The sequence below is a fragment of the Polyodon spathula genome, chromosome 2, assembly GCF_017654505.1.
Source record: "Polyodon spathula isolate WHYD16114869_AA chromosome 2, ASM1765450v1, whole genome shotgun sequence".
NCBI classification, from domain to species: domain Eukaryota; kingdom Metazoa; phylum Chordata; class Actinopteri; order Acipenseriformes; family Polyodontidae; genus Polyodon; species Polyodon spathula.
Genome location: NC_054535.1, coordinates 83,376,626 through 83,390,593, shown reverse-complemented (window position 1 = coordinate 83,390,593; position 13,968 = coordinate 83,376,626). Strand labels below are relative to the sequence as shown.

General features: G+C 36.8%; 1 protein-coding gene across 1 annotated transcript; it reads left to right on the top strand.

The window, feature by feature from the left end:
* The first annotated feature begins 2,528 nt into the window (after positions 1–2,528).
* LOC121328417 (coiled-coil domain-containing protein 192-like) lies at positions 2,529–13,486 on the top strand. The gene is made up of 7 exons (XM_041273064.1): positions 2,529–2,708; positions 3,689–3,737; positions 4,328–4,432; positions 6,276–6,407; positions 7,368–7,424; positions 9,252–9,381; positions 11,883–13,486. Exons 1-7 carry the CDS (start codon positions 2,632–2,634, stop codon positions 12,422–12,424), a joined length of 1,092 nt encoding a protein of 363 aa, XP_041128998.1. The 5' UTR covers positions 2,529–2,631; the 3' UTR covers positions 12,425–13,486.
* The last annotated feature ends 482 nt before the right edge of the window (positions 13,487–13,968 follow it).

The window sequence follows — 13,968 nt, the reverse complement described above, 5'->3', positions numbered from 1 at the left end:
ATTGAGAAAATCCCTCTGGTGATGATAATCAGTTGCTGGTAAAGAAAATGAAATACTGTTTGCAAGAAAAAAGCTTTTTTATTTTCCTATTTTGTGAGACAGGGCTAGCTACTGAATTTTCCAGACCATCACATAATAAAAGTAACTACAGACGAATTGCACAAGTTCTACAGATGCATACCAGAAGGTCAAATGTCAGTGAAATTCCTCAGAGGGCAAGCTACAGCACATATACACTGAGTGTACAAAACATTAGGAACACCTGCTCTTTCCATGAAATAGACTGACGAGGTGAATCCAGGTGAAAGCTATGATCCCTTATTGATGTAACCTGTTAAATCCACTTCAATCAGTGTGGATGAAGGGGAGACAGGTTAAAGAAGGATTTTTAAACCTTGACACAATTGAGACATGGATTGTGTATGTGTGCCATTCAGAGGGTAAATGGGCAAGCCAAAAGATTTAAGTGCCTTTGAATGGGTTATGGCAGTAGGTGCCAGGCGCACCGGTTTGAGTGTGTCAAGAACTGCAACGCTGCTGGGTTTTTCACACTCAACAGTTTCCCATGTGTATCAAGGATGGTCCACCACCCAAAGGACATCCAGCCAACGGCAGGCCAGTGGTCAAAAATGGCTCATTCATGAAAGTAGCCAATGGAAGCTGACACGCATTGTGCTGAGCAACAGAAGGGCTATGTTTAGTCAACTGACAGCCTAGTACAACATTGGTGCTGAAAGACCCATAAAAGAATGCATAACTCGTCATACCTTGACAAGAATGAGGTATGGCAGCCGATGATCTAACAGAGTTCCACTTCTTTCAGCAAAACACCGAAACTGTGGTTGCAATGGGCTAAGGAGCAAAAACACTGGACACTGGAGGATTGGAAAAACATTGCCTGGTCTGATGAATCCTGGTTCCTGTTGTTTCATGCTGATGGGAGGACTAGGGTATGGAGAAAACCACATGAATACATGCATCCATCATGCAGCTTGTCAACATTGCAGGCTGGTGGTGGTGGTGTGATGGGGTGGTGATGTTTTTCCATGGCAAACATTGGGCCCCCTGATAAAAGGCTAGCAACGTTTGAATGCCACAGGATATCTGAACATCATTGCCAATCAGGTGCATCCCTTCATGGCAGCAGTGTATCCATCTGCTAATTGATTTTTTCAGCAGGATAATGCTAGGCTAGAATTGTCCAGGAATTGTTCCACGAACATGACAGTGAATTCAGCTTACTGCAGTGGCCTGCCCAGTCACCAGATCTCAATCCAATTGAGCATCTGTGGGATGAGATGGAACAAGCTATTTGGAGGAGAGATCCACTACCAGCTAACTTGACAACACTGTGGGGAGCATTGGAGTCAACATGGGCCAGCATCCCTGTGTAACACTTTTGACACCTTGTAGAGTCCATGCCCCGACAAACTGAGGCTGTTCTAAGGGCAAAAGGGTTGCAACTCAATATTAAGAAGGTGTTCCTAATGTTTTGTACACTCAGTGTAGATTCAGCATACTGTAGCTGACTGAAAGAAAAAGCCTCTAAGGGGTTTTTAGCTGGTTTGAGGTTCTATCTCGTAGATTGAGGGAGGACAGTTCGATATATGGATTTATTTATTTGCAAGCAATTTTAGTTACGCATTCGTTTTATCCCTGGCCTCAAACCTAGCATGATTTATCATCATCACTCCTAAATATAGGGCCCCCTTCAAGGCTGCTATAATGTTCAGATTTGCAGATATATTAATTCTCTGTCTCACTGCTTGTCTGGTCATCACACTTATATGTTTTATTTATCTAGTTTGTTGATCAATTCTGATGAAACTTGCCAAGGACACTTGTCCATTCCAGAAAACTTGCCAAGGACACTTGTCCAAATTCCACCCCCCCCCGCATACCTCCCAAGCATACCTCCACAACGGATTGTGTTGAGGGTGTGCCTATCAACAAACCCACAAATTTTAGATAGCACATTAAAATGATCAGGATGTGGTTTTATATTGTCTGTCTGTATTAAATGTGTTGGCATATTTCTAACGAGGGAGATAGTGTCATTAATACCAAGATATTTCGTGATATATGAGTTTGAGTGACGTATCATGCAACAAACTCCTTATCCTAAAAAAAAAAAAAAAAAAAAAAAAAAAAAACACATTTTGGGGTACTGTTATACTTGCCAGATGACTTGCTCATTTAATTTTTTTTTTTTTTTTTTTTTTTTTTTTTTTTTTAAAGAGGAGACAATTATGAACAACATGAGTAGGGTACTTGTCATTAATCGTGCAGGGTAATTAAGGGAGCGTGCCCATGCCAAAATTCTAGAATATAATATAACAATTTGCAAGTTGATCATATTTTTTTCCGAGTGTAATACTGTTAATTTGTCGAATTTCTTGAACAAAATAAAAAAAAAAAAAAAAAATGGTGTGTTGTTGTTTTAAGTGCTTCCCCTACTGCAGTTGTGTTACTTGGTTGCTAAGAGACCGCTAGATGTATCAACTTTTCTGCACGTATTACTGCAGGAACTTCTTTGAGCTGCAACGCTGAAACAATTCCCAGAAAGTTAAAACAATACAGCGTTTCTGTGTTAGTCTGCTTATCAGTCTTTTATGTATTTATTTTAAGAACATGGGGAATGGAGCCAGTATTAGAGTTCGACCAGAATTTAAGAATGTGGCAAATGCTGCATCTCTCAGCAGAGGGAGGTAGGTTTAGCGCTTCGGAAAATACGATTCTCAAACTATGACACATTTCAGTAGAAATAAAAAGATTAGTTATGTACCAGATATCAGCCATATCAAAAGTAGTTTATTTACTAAGTGTATGATCGAGTGGCAGTGTAGCACTAATAGTACGGGTTTAAACATGTATAAAATAATATCAATGGGTGGCCTAATTACAGTAAGTTTGTTAAGCGACCTCGCTAAGTAACAGTGGTTTTGTGCTAAATTAGAATGATTAAAATATCAAAAGCGAAAATACAGTTTTATTTCAATTACAATTACAAATACAATACAGTTTTATTATAGATGTATAAAATAAAAACTAGACTTCTGGTAGTATTGTGATTATGCTGTTGGTATATCTATATATTCTCAAAATGAAATGCATACTTTAATGGAAGATTATGTATTTTCTATGCAAACACAGCACACACACACACACACACACACACACACACACACACACACACACACACACACACACACACACACACGTCCTATATTTCATAGTATAACAGACCATTCCACTATTAATATATAATGTTATGATAATCTTAAATTAGTTTCTTGACATATCCATTTACTTTTTTTTTTCTTCTTGTTTTTAATTAAATGACATCTTGCTTCGCCTCAGACTGGCAGAAAATGTCTGATTACTTTCAATTACATATTTTAAAATGTCAATTTGCTCATGTTCCACTGATGATAATAGTTTTGTATTACACAGAACACTGTAAGCAACAGTAGCAGCTGCCTTTTAGTGGGTCTACTTTTTTCACATTCCTTGGGAATATATTTGTAAGAAAACTTGAATTTGTAGAGCAGTGTGTTTATTGATCTCTGTGCAGCAGTTGGTCTTGTTTTAATTGGGGTTTAAGATTCCCCCTCTGCCACAGCATAGACAGGGAAAACAAAGAAAGTTCTGCCAATACTGCCATGAAATTTAACTTTTTTTCTTACAGCATTGTGTCCAACATTGTATCGCAAACCCCTAGAAGTAATAAAGATATGGTGAGGAAAGCCTTTTTTAATGATCTATTTTTCTAGTAATGTTTTGTAGGCTTTAGCCTTCTATGGATGGAGAATGTATTGCTCATTTGTAGCCCTTTTAACTGATCTTGTTCACTAAACTAAAGATGATTAGTTTAGTGAACAAGATTAGTTAAAAGGGCTACAGGGTCTTTAGGGTCCCTAAATAGACACACAATTTTGATAGCAAGATTTTCCATGAATGCATTGTTACTCCATATGTTATCTGCTGTTTTTACTACCAGTGCAAAATGCAACTAGCTGGGTTATTTCTTTATTTTAACCCCTAGAAAACGGGTTTCTGCTAAGGCTGGTATTACAATAAATATTGTACTGTACTAGTCTGGCACAGGTAAACTGGTCATGATAATTGTTTAATTTTTAATTAGAAAAGTAATCTGTGATTCCTGCAGTAGTTCTAAATTACATCCATTGGTCTTTCAAGCAAATGCTGAGGCCTAAATATTGTACGCATTAACCATAATCAATCTGCTGGGTTTATTTTTTTTCTTCATTTACTTTATTTTGCATAAATATTTTTTTAGGGCACTAAAACAGTTTTGAATTTTTAGAGAGAGTGTATTGAGAACACACAAGCAGCTTACATCACAGCACTAGAAGAACTAAAACAGCAGTTAAAAGAAACTGAAGACTGTGGAAAAAGGCTGGAACATCAGGTAACTTTGCATATTCTACTAAAATGATGGTTAGCAGATGCTTGAACTTGGATGTGACATCAATTTCTAGGTCACTTAATAGGTCTTAGAAGCATTCCATTATGGAACATTCCAACTTTTAATAATTACATTGTACAAATAGACATTGTAGTTTTATCTAATTTGTCATTTCTTTCATAATAAAAGGGTCTGCTCAGTATAGTACCACACTTTTTTTTTAAATAATGTATTCTACAATACTTCATTCAAGTTGGCTGTCTACAGTTGCATGGAGTACTGGAATAGTGCTTGTGTGCAATCCTAGGTGCGCTGCCATTTTGCAGAACCTTGACCATTAATATTGGATTGTTATCATCCTCCAATGTTGGTATGTACTGTACTTTACTGCCTGAGGAAAAAAAAAAAAGTTTTCAATTTATTAAGAAGCACAGTGGTGCAAATGACCTGATGTTAATTCTTACTCAGTGGTAACTGTTTCACACATTATTGTCTTCTATTACAAAAAAAAAAAAAAGACGTAAAAGTAGCGCAAATTTATTTATCAGTCCACCTGGATCACAGGATTCCCACAATCAGATTTCGTCTCAGTTTGGGCATTGAGCCTTGCATTTTTTTTTCTTTAATCCCTGTTTGTGCAGAATTTAATAAAATCATAAGATTAAGGTTGATGACTCTTATTCGTTGATGTAGATATTTTATATTGTACAGTATTTTATGAGTCTAATGGTTCTATATAGTTAATCATGCAACATTGTACATTACTTTATTATATGGTGCATAAGTAATGTAGTAGCAACTTGAAACTTACTTTTAATATTATTCAATATTATTATGGCTACATAATACTAACCAGGTTTGCACTAATTTCATCCTGGAAGTAGAGCAGGGAAGGACATCTAAAGTTCCAGAGAGTCGGGGCCATGAAGCTAAAAGTGCGCTTTCCGGGTGTGGTGCTCTTTTGCTTGGGTATAACAGGCAAGCTAGAGCCAGAGGACCTCAGCTTGTGTGCAGGAACATAGCGGGTCTGCAGGTTGGAGAGATACTTTGGACCTGTGTGGAGCACCACCACAGAAAGAGTTGCAGTAGTCGAGTTGAGAGGAGATTAATATATGATATATGATGCATGACAGAGTATCTTGCATCCGGGAGGGAAAGGTAGGGATGGATCTTTCGGAGGTGGTAGAAGGAGGATTTGATTACAGAGGAGATTTGGGCATCAAAGGAGAGGTTTCCTAAGTTCCAGGAGGCAATATTGAGATTTTTGAGTTGAGTTTTCAATCTTGCTAGATGAAGTTCAGATTTGTTAGTGTTGAGCCTTGATGTCTTGTGTGCAAGCTGAGAGCCTGACCATGATAGAGGGACAACGAAAGTTAGATAAGACAGCCGGGTCAAGGGAGGGTTTTTTGAGCACTGGCGTTACTCAGGCAGTCTTGAGGGCAGCAGGAACCAGGCCTGAGACCAGGGACAGGTTGAGATTGTGCATAATGGAAGGAGCAAGGTCAGAAGCACAGAGGCGGACGAGATTTGTTGGACAGGGCTCCAGGGGGCACTTGGCAGTAGTTGATTTGAACAGTAGGCTGGAGACATTAGTAATGGAGAGAGGAGAGAAGGAAAAGAGAGCAAGAGCGGCAATCGGAGGGGAGTCAAGGTGGTTAAGTTCTATGCTGGTTTGTGGTAGGAGATGGTAGGTTAAATGGGGTCAAAGCAGCTGGTACAGAACTATGCAATGTTATGTTAGAAGTTTTAAATGAATACCATATAAGGAAATTATTACAAATAACACATTTTCATGACAATCATTTTATTGAATGTTTTAATTATGTGTGTTTGTGTTTTTTGTTAGTTAGCAGAAGCTAACGTGACCAATATGGAGATTTCTGCCCAAAAGACAGGGCTGGAGGAACAATTAGAAATTCTGAAAAACAAAAGATCATCCATGGATGTGTTTGAAGGCAGTGTCAATGACATCGACAAGGTAAAACAGCAAGGAGAGTGATGGAGGGTAAATTAAATCTTATAAACCTCACATCAGAGTGAGTGAAAGTAATTTCCTATAATGAAGAGAAGCAGGTGAGTGAAGTGGACACTAGAGGGCGCTGAAGCTTTACAAATTTAATTACAGTAGAGTGTCTTGGAGTGAGGGTTTTTATGGAAACATGGTTACTGTGTTTAAGGACCCGTTGTAAAAGTAACCAAATTCTTCAGGACTTCCTTTTCTGATGGTTTTCTTACACAAAGAGGCTGTGAAAGTGTTATTTTTATTAATAATCTTATACCCAAAAGGGTACCCAGACACTGGTATCTGGTCCCATATGTTTTTACATGTGTCTCTAGTTTCACCTCAGACAAGCACTGATATAAGTTTTTGTTACAATATGTTTAGATTTTTTTTTACATTAATTATTCTAGTGTACTACTTGGCTGGCTGGAAAAAATCAATTGGTTACTAATATAATCAAGGACCAGCAATTCAAACAATCATCTGCCTGATGATTTCCTGCTAGACATGATTCAGGAAACAGTTTACTGTAACCAGCTCAGAACAGATTCACTGTGTGTGTGTGTGTGTGTGTGTGTGTGTGTGTGTGTGTGTGTGTGTGTGTGTGTGTGTGTGTGTGACTTGTACAGCCATGCACTCAACATGAACTTGTGTTAGTGACAATGATATAGTACATAGCATACCTGTGCGTTCCTCAGTTTGTTTGTATGTCAGTTACAAGTCCTGTCTGTATGTCATATGACATTTTTACATATCTTCACAATTGCTTATCCAATTGAGGTGAAACTGGCTTGGCATTCTTTTTGAGATTATCGGACTATGGGGTTATATGGAGGATATTTGTGCATGCTGTGGATTATATTGATAGCTGTAATTTGTTACAGACACAAATGTTTAAACTTGTCTTACTTTGTGTTGTTTTTCTTCTTGTTCTAGCACGTTCAACGGTTAGAAGCAGAAGTTAAAGAATCCCAAGAACACATTACTATTCTGGTAAGTATTTTTAAAATATTTTAAGATTAACTCAAGATTAATATGTAAAATATATAAGCACTGGATGCTGTTTTTTCAGTAGTTTATCCAGTGTCCAGCCAGAAGGAGCATGGCTATTTTAGTAAATATTCAGATTGATTTTGATTAAGGATTGTAGCAGGGCTGTTGATTTATTGTGAATACAACTGTTTTCTAAATAACAAGGCGAGAACATTGCAAATTTTATTTCAAACTGGCTTGAAGTTTAATGATTGAGGTCACTATCCTCCTAAATTGCTTACAATGATGTGTATCTTATAAATATAGTTTACTGATTTCATGTTCCTTCAATTTTTTTTATTTTTATTTTATTAAAACCTTTGTATTTCACTTGATGCCCATTTTAACAACCTGCAATTAATTGCTATTCGCAGACTGAGCAGCATCTGATTGGGAACTGTGCATTTCGCAATTTGATTATATCGCTTTACTTAAAGACCGAAGAAGCTGTCTGTTCTTTTCTGTTTCATTCTATTCCATTTCACAGTTTGAGCAAAATAACTATCTCAAAGACCGAAATAACCTTTGATTTCGTTCTTTGATCATTTTTAAATGCTCAAATCATAAAATGGTTATTTTTGTCGGTAACTGACCGAATTCTGACTCTGAGTGTAACATATTCATGTTTTTCATTAAATACTGTATGTTAAAAAGTAGCAAATTTGAAAAATATCAAGAGCCCTGTGGCAGAGCACAGCTCTGCTCTTTAGAAATTGGCAGGGATGGGGTTAAATTCCCCTACCTGCCTTGGTTCATTGTGTTCAGGTGGCTGGGGTTGATTAGATGATTAGTTTAATTAACGATCAATCAGCGCCCAGCCACCTGACATAAAAGGAGGCCTCTGCTTTTCATTTGGGAGGGGGGAGCTGAGGAAGCAGGTTGGTGTTTTGGTGTTTTGGTGTTTTGGTGTTTTGGTGTTTTGGTGTTTTGGTGTTTTGGTGTTTTGGTGTTTTGGTGTTTTGGTGTTTTGGTGTTTTGGTGTTTTGGTGTTTTGGTGTTTTGGTTCCAGTGAGGGTATTGCCCAGCCTGGAAACCTTTATTTTTGTGAGTGTATTTGCTTTATTTTGTTTATTTTGTGTTTAAATTGCTTTGTTTTGGCCCTTGTGCCCTTTCATTTTTGTGTTTATAATAAAATAGTTATTTTTTTGAACTCCAGACTTTCTCTGGGCCTCTATCCACTCACCAGCCTGCCACAAGCCCTAACACACTAAATGTTTTCATATAATAGTAATATTTTATCTAATATATATATTATCTATTTAATATAATACTACTATATAGATATTTAAGTATATGATATAATTTCAGCTGATATACAGCAATTAATTACAAATTAAAAAAATAAAAATTGAACGCTGGCAGCTTCCATTAAGGCTTAATTGAGCTGTATAGATATAGACACTGGTCAGGGATCCAATATTTATGTAGAGATCACTATTGTAAGTTAACACAGATCACTCATGTATATGGGCAATGTCATGCAATACAAGCTGGATTAATTTGGGGAACACTATCATTTAGAAATAGGGGTAATTTAAACCTGGTGGGCACTATAAACAAGCAACTGCTGTCTATTAACACACAAAAGCAGATATTTTGGTCACTTGCACTAAAAGTATGCTGCTTTTATGATGACTGTAAACTTTGTGTGAAATTCTGTCTGTCTAAAGACTTCTGTCCAAGTCTGACTATAAATACTGGGATAAGCTAGCTGAACTAAACACTTGCTTGTCTGGGTTACGACATCTGTACAGTCTGTAAAGTAATTATTTGTATCCGTGTTTACAGAAACAGAGAAATAAAAGAAAAGTGAAAAAGCTCCAAACCGAATTGGTCCAAGCAAAACAAGAGGCTGCGCTTGTGGCTATAGAAATGAAAGAGAAGATTCAAAGTATAGAAGAGAGACACTCCACCAGAGGTCAGTGTTGCTTAATTTATTATTGCCTTTGTTTTTCTGTTTGTCAGACCATAAGGTCGTAATCCCCTGTGACCTGGGGACCTTTTATGACATTTGTAGGTAGGGTGACCAGACGTCCTGATAAAATCAGGATTGTCCAGATATTGGGGGCTTTGTCCTGCGTCCCAATCGATGTACTGTCTGTACGCCATTTGTCCCGATTTTTAGAGTAATGTTGAAAACTCAGGCATAAAAAGTGACATTTTTATTTTCTCGTTGGGAAGTTTCGTATATGTGGCTGCTGTACTGTCTCGCGGTGCAACACCATATTGGTTTAGGACGTGTTGTTTGCATTGCATCTATGCAGCTATCCAATCACGTTAACCTGCAGTCACATGATGCATTATGCGTCATGTGTTTTTCTTGGTGTGTGTGCCTGTATGTCTGGTTTTACTGGCGAAGTGTCATGATGACTGGTGTTGTTGACGAGCCTGTTACTAAAAAGCAAAAGAGGTGGATTCAATCATATGCCCATGGTCAAGTCATCCATTAGGATTAGGGTTATAATTAGGATTTCACAGACATTTTGCGGACCTATTTAAACATTAAATACACCTAATATTTTGGTTGGAAGTGTAAGGCAAAGCTTTGCCAAGTTATACAGATTGGGACATCAATTAGAAACAGTCCCAAAACTCAGTTATCCAAAGGTGTTTGGCATTGTCCATATATGCAGCACATTCGTTGTCATGTTATTTGCCCCATCCAGGAATTTATTTACCAAGTCAAAACAAAGAAAACGTGCCTATTCGGGTCTAAAATTCTAACTGCATTTAAAAAGTAAACAGCAGATTGTTTGTTTGAACTGAGGTAGCTGTGCTTGATTGTACCTGTAGTGCTGATTTAACTTGGCTACAACCAATACAGGAATACTTTTTTGTCTGAGCTGACTTTCCAGTTTGTTCTGTTTGTTTTACGTTCTGTTCAGCAGCCTCTGTAGTAGCTTTTTGTTTAATGACTGATTCTGCAGTTATAGTCACATTACAAGATGGGAAAAACAATTATGTATGTACAGTTTCTTTGGGAAATGTCTTGACACGACGCTCAGCTGAAATATACTTTGCTTGTTTTGCTTTGTCGTCCATTTTTGTTATTTTACGTCTAATGTTGAAAACTAGCTTTTAGCAACCTAAATCAAAACAATGCAGCACAGACTTTGTCCCACCTGCTACGTACAGTACAGCAGGTCACAGAAAAGCTGGTACAGACGCACTGATAGGCAGATTAAAACATTGTTGTCATCTGAACAGTAAACCAGAACGTTAACTGCTTTAAAGTATTTTTTTTTAAAGTATATTTCTGTAAGTTTTTGTTTTTGCCTAAGTGCAATGCACACAGGAAGTTATAGTTCACAAGGTTTCTTTCCTCCCCCCACCAACTGAAAGTGTCCCAATTTAGTTTTTTTTAAATTATTTTATATAACAAGCATTTTTCAATAGTGTTATTTTTCTTAAAACAAGAAACTTGTACAAACAACATTTGGTGGGGTTAACAACATAGCACACATGGCTATTATAAAGAATAATCTAAAATAAGCAAAAACACCTTTCCCTCTGTAAAATCAGTCTCTATGGAATTCTGTGTGTTTGCGTAAATTGGTAAATATTGTCAGCTCTGTTCCATGGGGACTGATACATCTGTTACACACGTTACTCCATATATACATTTGTTCTGTGCAAGGTTAAATCGTTGTTAAATTGCCAGATAGCTAATTGATATATCTGATCCAACCAAAACAAGGAGATCCTTTCAGGCTGATTGTACCGTATATCCTGAATGGATTAAGGTGCTCTCTTTCATTCTTAATTTAGTGTTGATGACAGTACTTGCTTTTAGTCTTTTTTTGCTGAGGACAGTTTCTTTTTTGAAGGCACAGTAGTTTTCAATAGCATGTAACTATGCTATTTAATTCACCGGTTATAAATTAAGAGGTGTTATAAAATTGATCTAGTTACAAAATACACCATTACATTTGTTAGATTTATTTATTTTTTTTCAGTTTAAAAAATACACTAATCTTTAGTGCTTATTTCCACTACTATGACTACTAAATAATAATAATAATAATAAATAATAAAATAATAAATAATAATAATAATAATAATAATAATAATAATAATAATAATGATAACAAATGCTCAAATACATGAATAATAATGACTCTGGGGGTCAGTTAACAAAGCACTTTGTTAGCATTTTTATAATATAGATTCAAATACACCAAAAGAATAGATATAATTATGAATACAAGTTTTTTGCAAAATTGTTCTGTCTTGAAATGCTCTGTCTTGTAATGCTGTATTGTGAAACAGTTAGAAAGAAGATAGCTTTTTAGGTAGTAGCCTTTAAGGGCTAGACACTTTTTTTTTTTTTTTTTCTGTGAAACTGGCCCCAGCAGTATAAATAGTGTCATTGCTATTTTAAAATTGTATGACTTGATTCTGAAACGGTTTCCTTTCCAGGCAAGGAGAGGTCATGCCATGTGGAGTCTGAATTCAGTTCTGGAGAAAAAAATCGACTTTGCCTCATCCTTGAGCTGTCTAGCCAGGTGTCACAACAGCAGGCATCAATAAATCGCCTGGAAGCAGCCTTGGAGCAGAAAGACGTGAAGCTTAAAGAACTGGAAGCAGCTCATGCAATATTGGTGCATGCTGCCGAATGCAATAAACTATCATCATCAAAACAGCCTGGTAGTGGGCCCAGTTCTGAGCATCGAAGAGCAAGACTTTTGCAGAACAGCTCAGTTGATGCAATGCTGTCAGCTGAAGACAAACCACCCAGTGGTAAAATTATGGAACACAACTCTGCCTTGGGACAGAAGCTAATGCAAGGATCAATCTTAAAACTGAATGAAAACTTTGGACTGGAGAAGATGCAATGCTCTGAGGAAATGAAGAGCCACAGAACTGGGTCTGCTACTTCTACAGAGAGTGGAGTGTCCATGACAGTGTGTGAGACAGAACCCCTGGAAGATGCCAATTATGAACCAATGCAAACCTTTTAGGAATGTAGTAAAAAAAAAAAACAACAAAGCAATGTAACAGGCTGTGCATTTTTACATTATGGGTTCATTACTCTTGGTAATCAAACAAAACAATTAACCTATACGTGACCGGAAGTAAAACACATGTTTGCAAAGGCATACGGTATTCAGTGTCCAATGATCTAATTACAGTCTAATTCAGAACTATGCATACCGGTACTAATATTTAATCATTACTGACCAAAGTGGCCATTTGGGTTTACAAAACAGTCTAGAAGACGATAGCACGATGATATCGCAAATCTAGAAAAGAACATTCCATTCTGGGTGCCAAAAGTCATTGTAAACATTGTGGTGATTTTTGTTACTTTTGTTTTGGGTAATACTGTAGTAGAAAAGTTGATTGTTTAAATATGTTTCACGTTGTTAATGCTAACATTGGTACACTGGATTTTTAACAGTGGCTCCCAAAATGCTGAGACCCATGAAAATTAGGATTAACAAGTGTTCAACATTAAGTACACGGATATGGATCATTGGCATGCATCATAAGTTGCAATTTTATAAAACTCTGGTGTTGCCAATTCTGTCTCCAAATGTTCTAGGACGGTGGCTGTTAGTGGTGGTTTACAACACACTCCATTTGTGGGACAAAATGTACTTTGTACATGTTTAGTAATACTTGAAAAAAAAGCTTGTTGCATTGGACAATAAATCAGTGATTTCCCTTAATATGTATTAAAGGCTTTGCTGTTGCCATTTATCTGAAACTACAGTTTGTGATTAGTTCTTCAAATGTACAGTTGTTCCTTAATTTTAAATAAGCCAGTTGATTTTCAGTTAAATACATAGACATTAAATACATAGACTAAGCCCCATGAAAACAATCATCTGATGTTAACTACTGTGTTCTTGATATTGAAATAAATAATCCAGGATTCAAACCTTAATCTAGTTAGAGTAAGTTGACATTGACGCTCCTACCTCCTCAGAATGAATAATCCCTTGGGGGTTGTTTAAAGGTACTTTTTGTGAGTGTTAAGTTTACACATTGGCAAATTATTATTTCCAAACAATACATTAGCAAAAAACAAACAAAATAAATTAAAACAACTAACATATCTTTTTGAAAAAGGAACCTGAAAAGCTCTCAGGCATGTACATTTCTTCATTTACAAATAGTGTCATTGATAAATCATGGCAAATGTACTCTGAATACAATCTCTTTTGTTTGATAATTATATTTTCTGAAGGAGTTATTAAAATGATATCAATGAAAGATTGGCTGCTTCATTGGGTTTAAGAGTGAAGATGTTATATATTGTGAGTCAGCTCCCAAGTTCACCACCAGGAGGCATTCATGGCAGGCAGGGGGTGCGCCCGCAGGTGTTGCCAGTAAAGATTGGTGGGACCTGTGGGCAGCGTACATGCCTGCATGACGTCAAGGGATTCTTGGGTGAACAGGCTGCAGATGCGGTTAGGTAGGCAAGTATAGTTTAAACATAGTACAATATCATTAGCCTAAATTGGCCCACACCTGTAGCCAGTATCGGCCAAATTCCTGG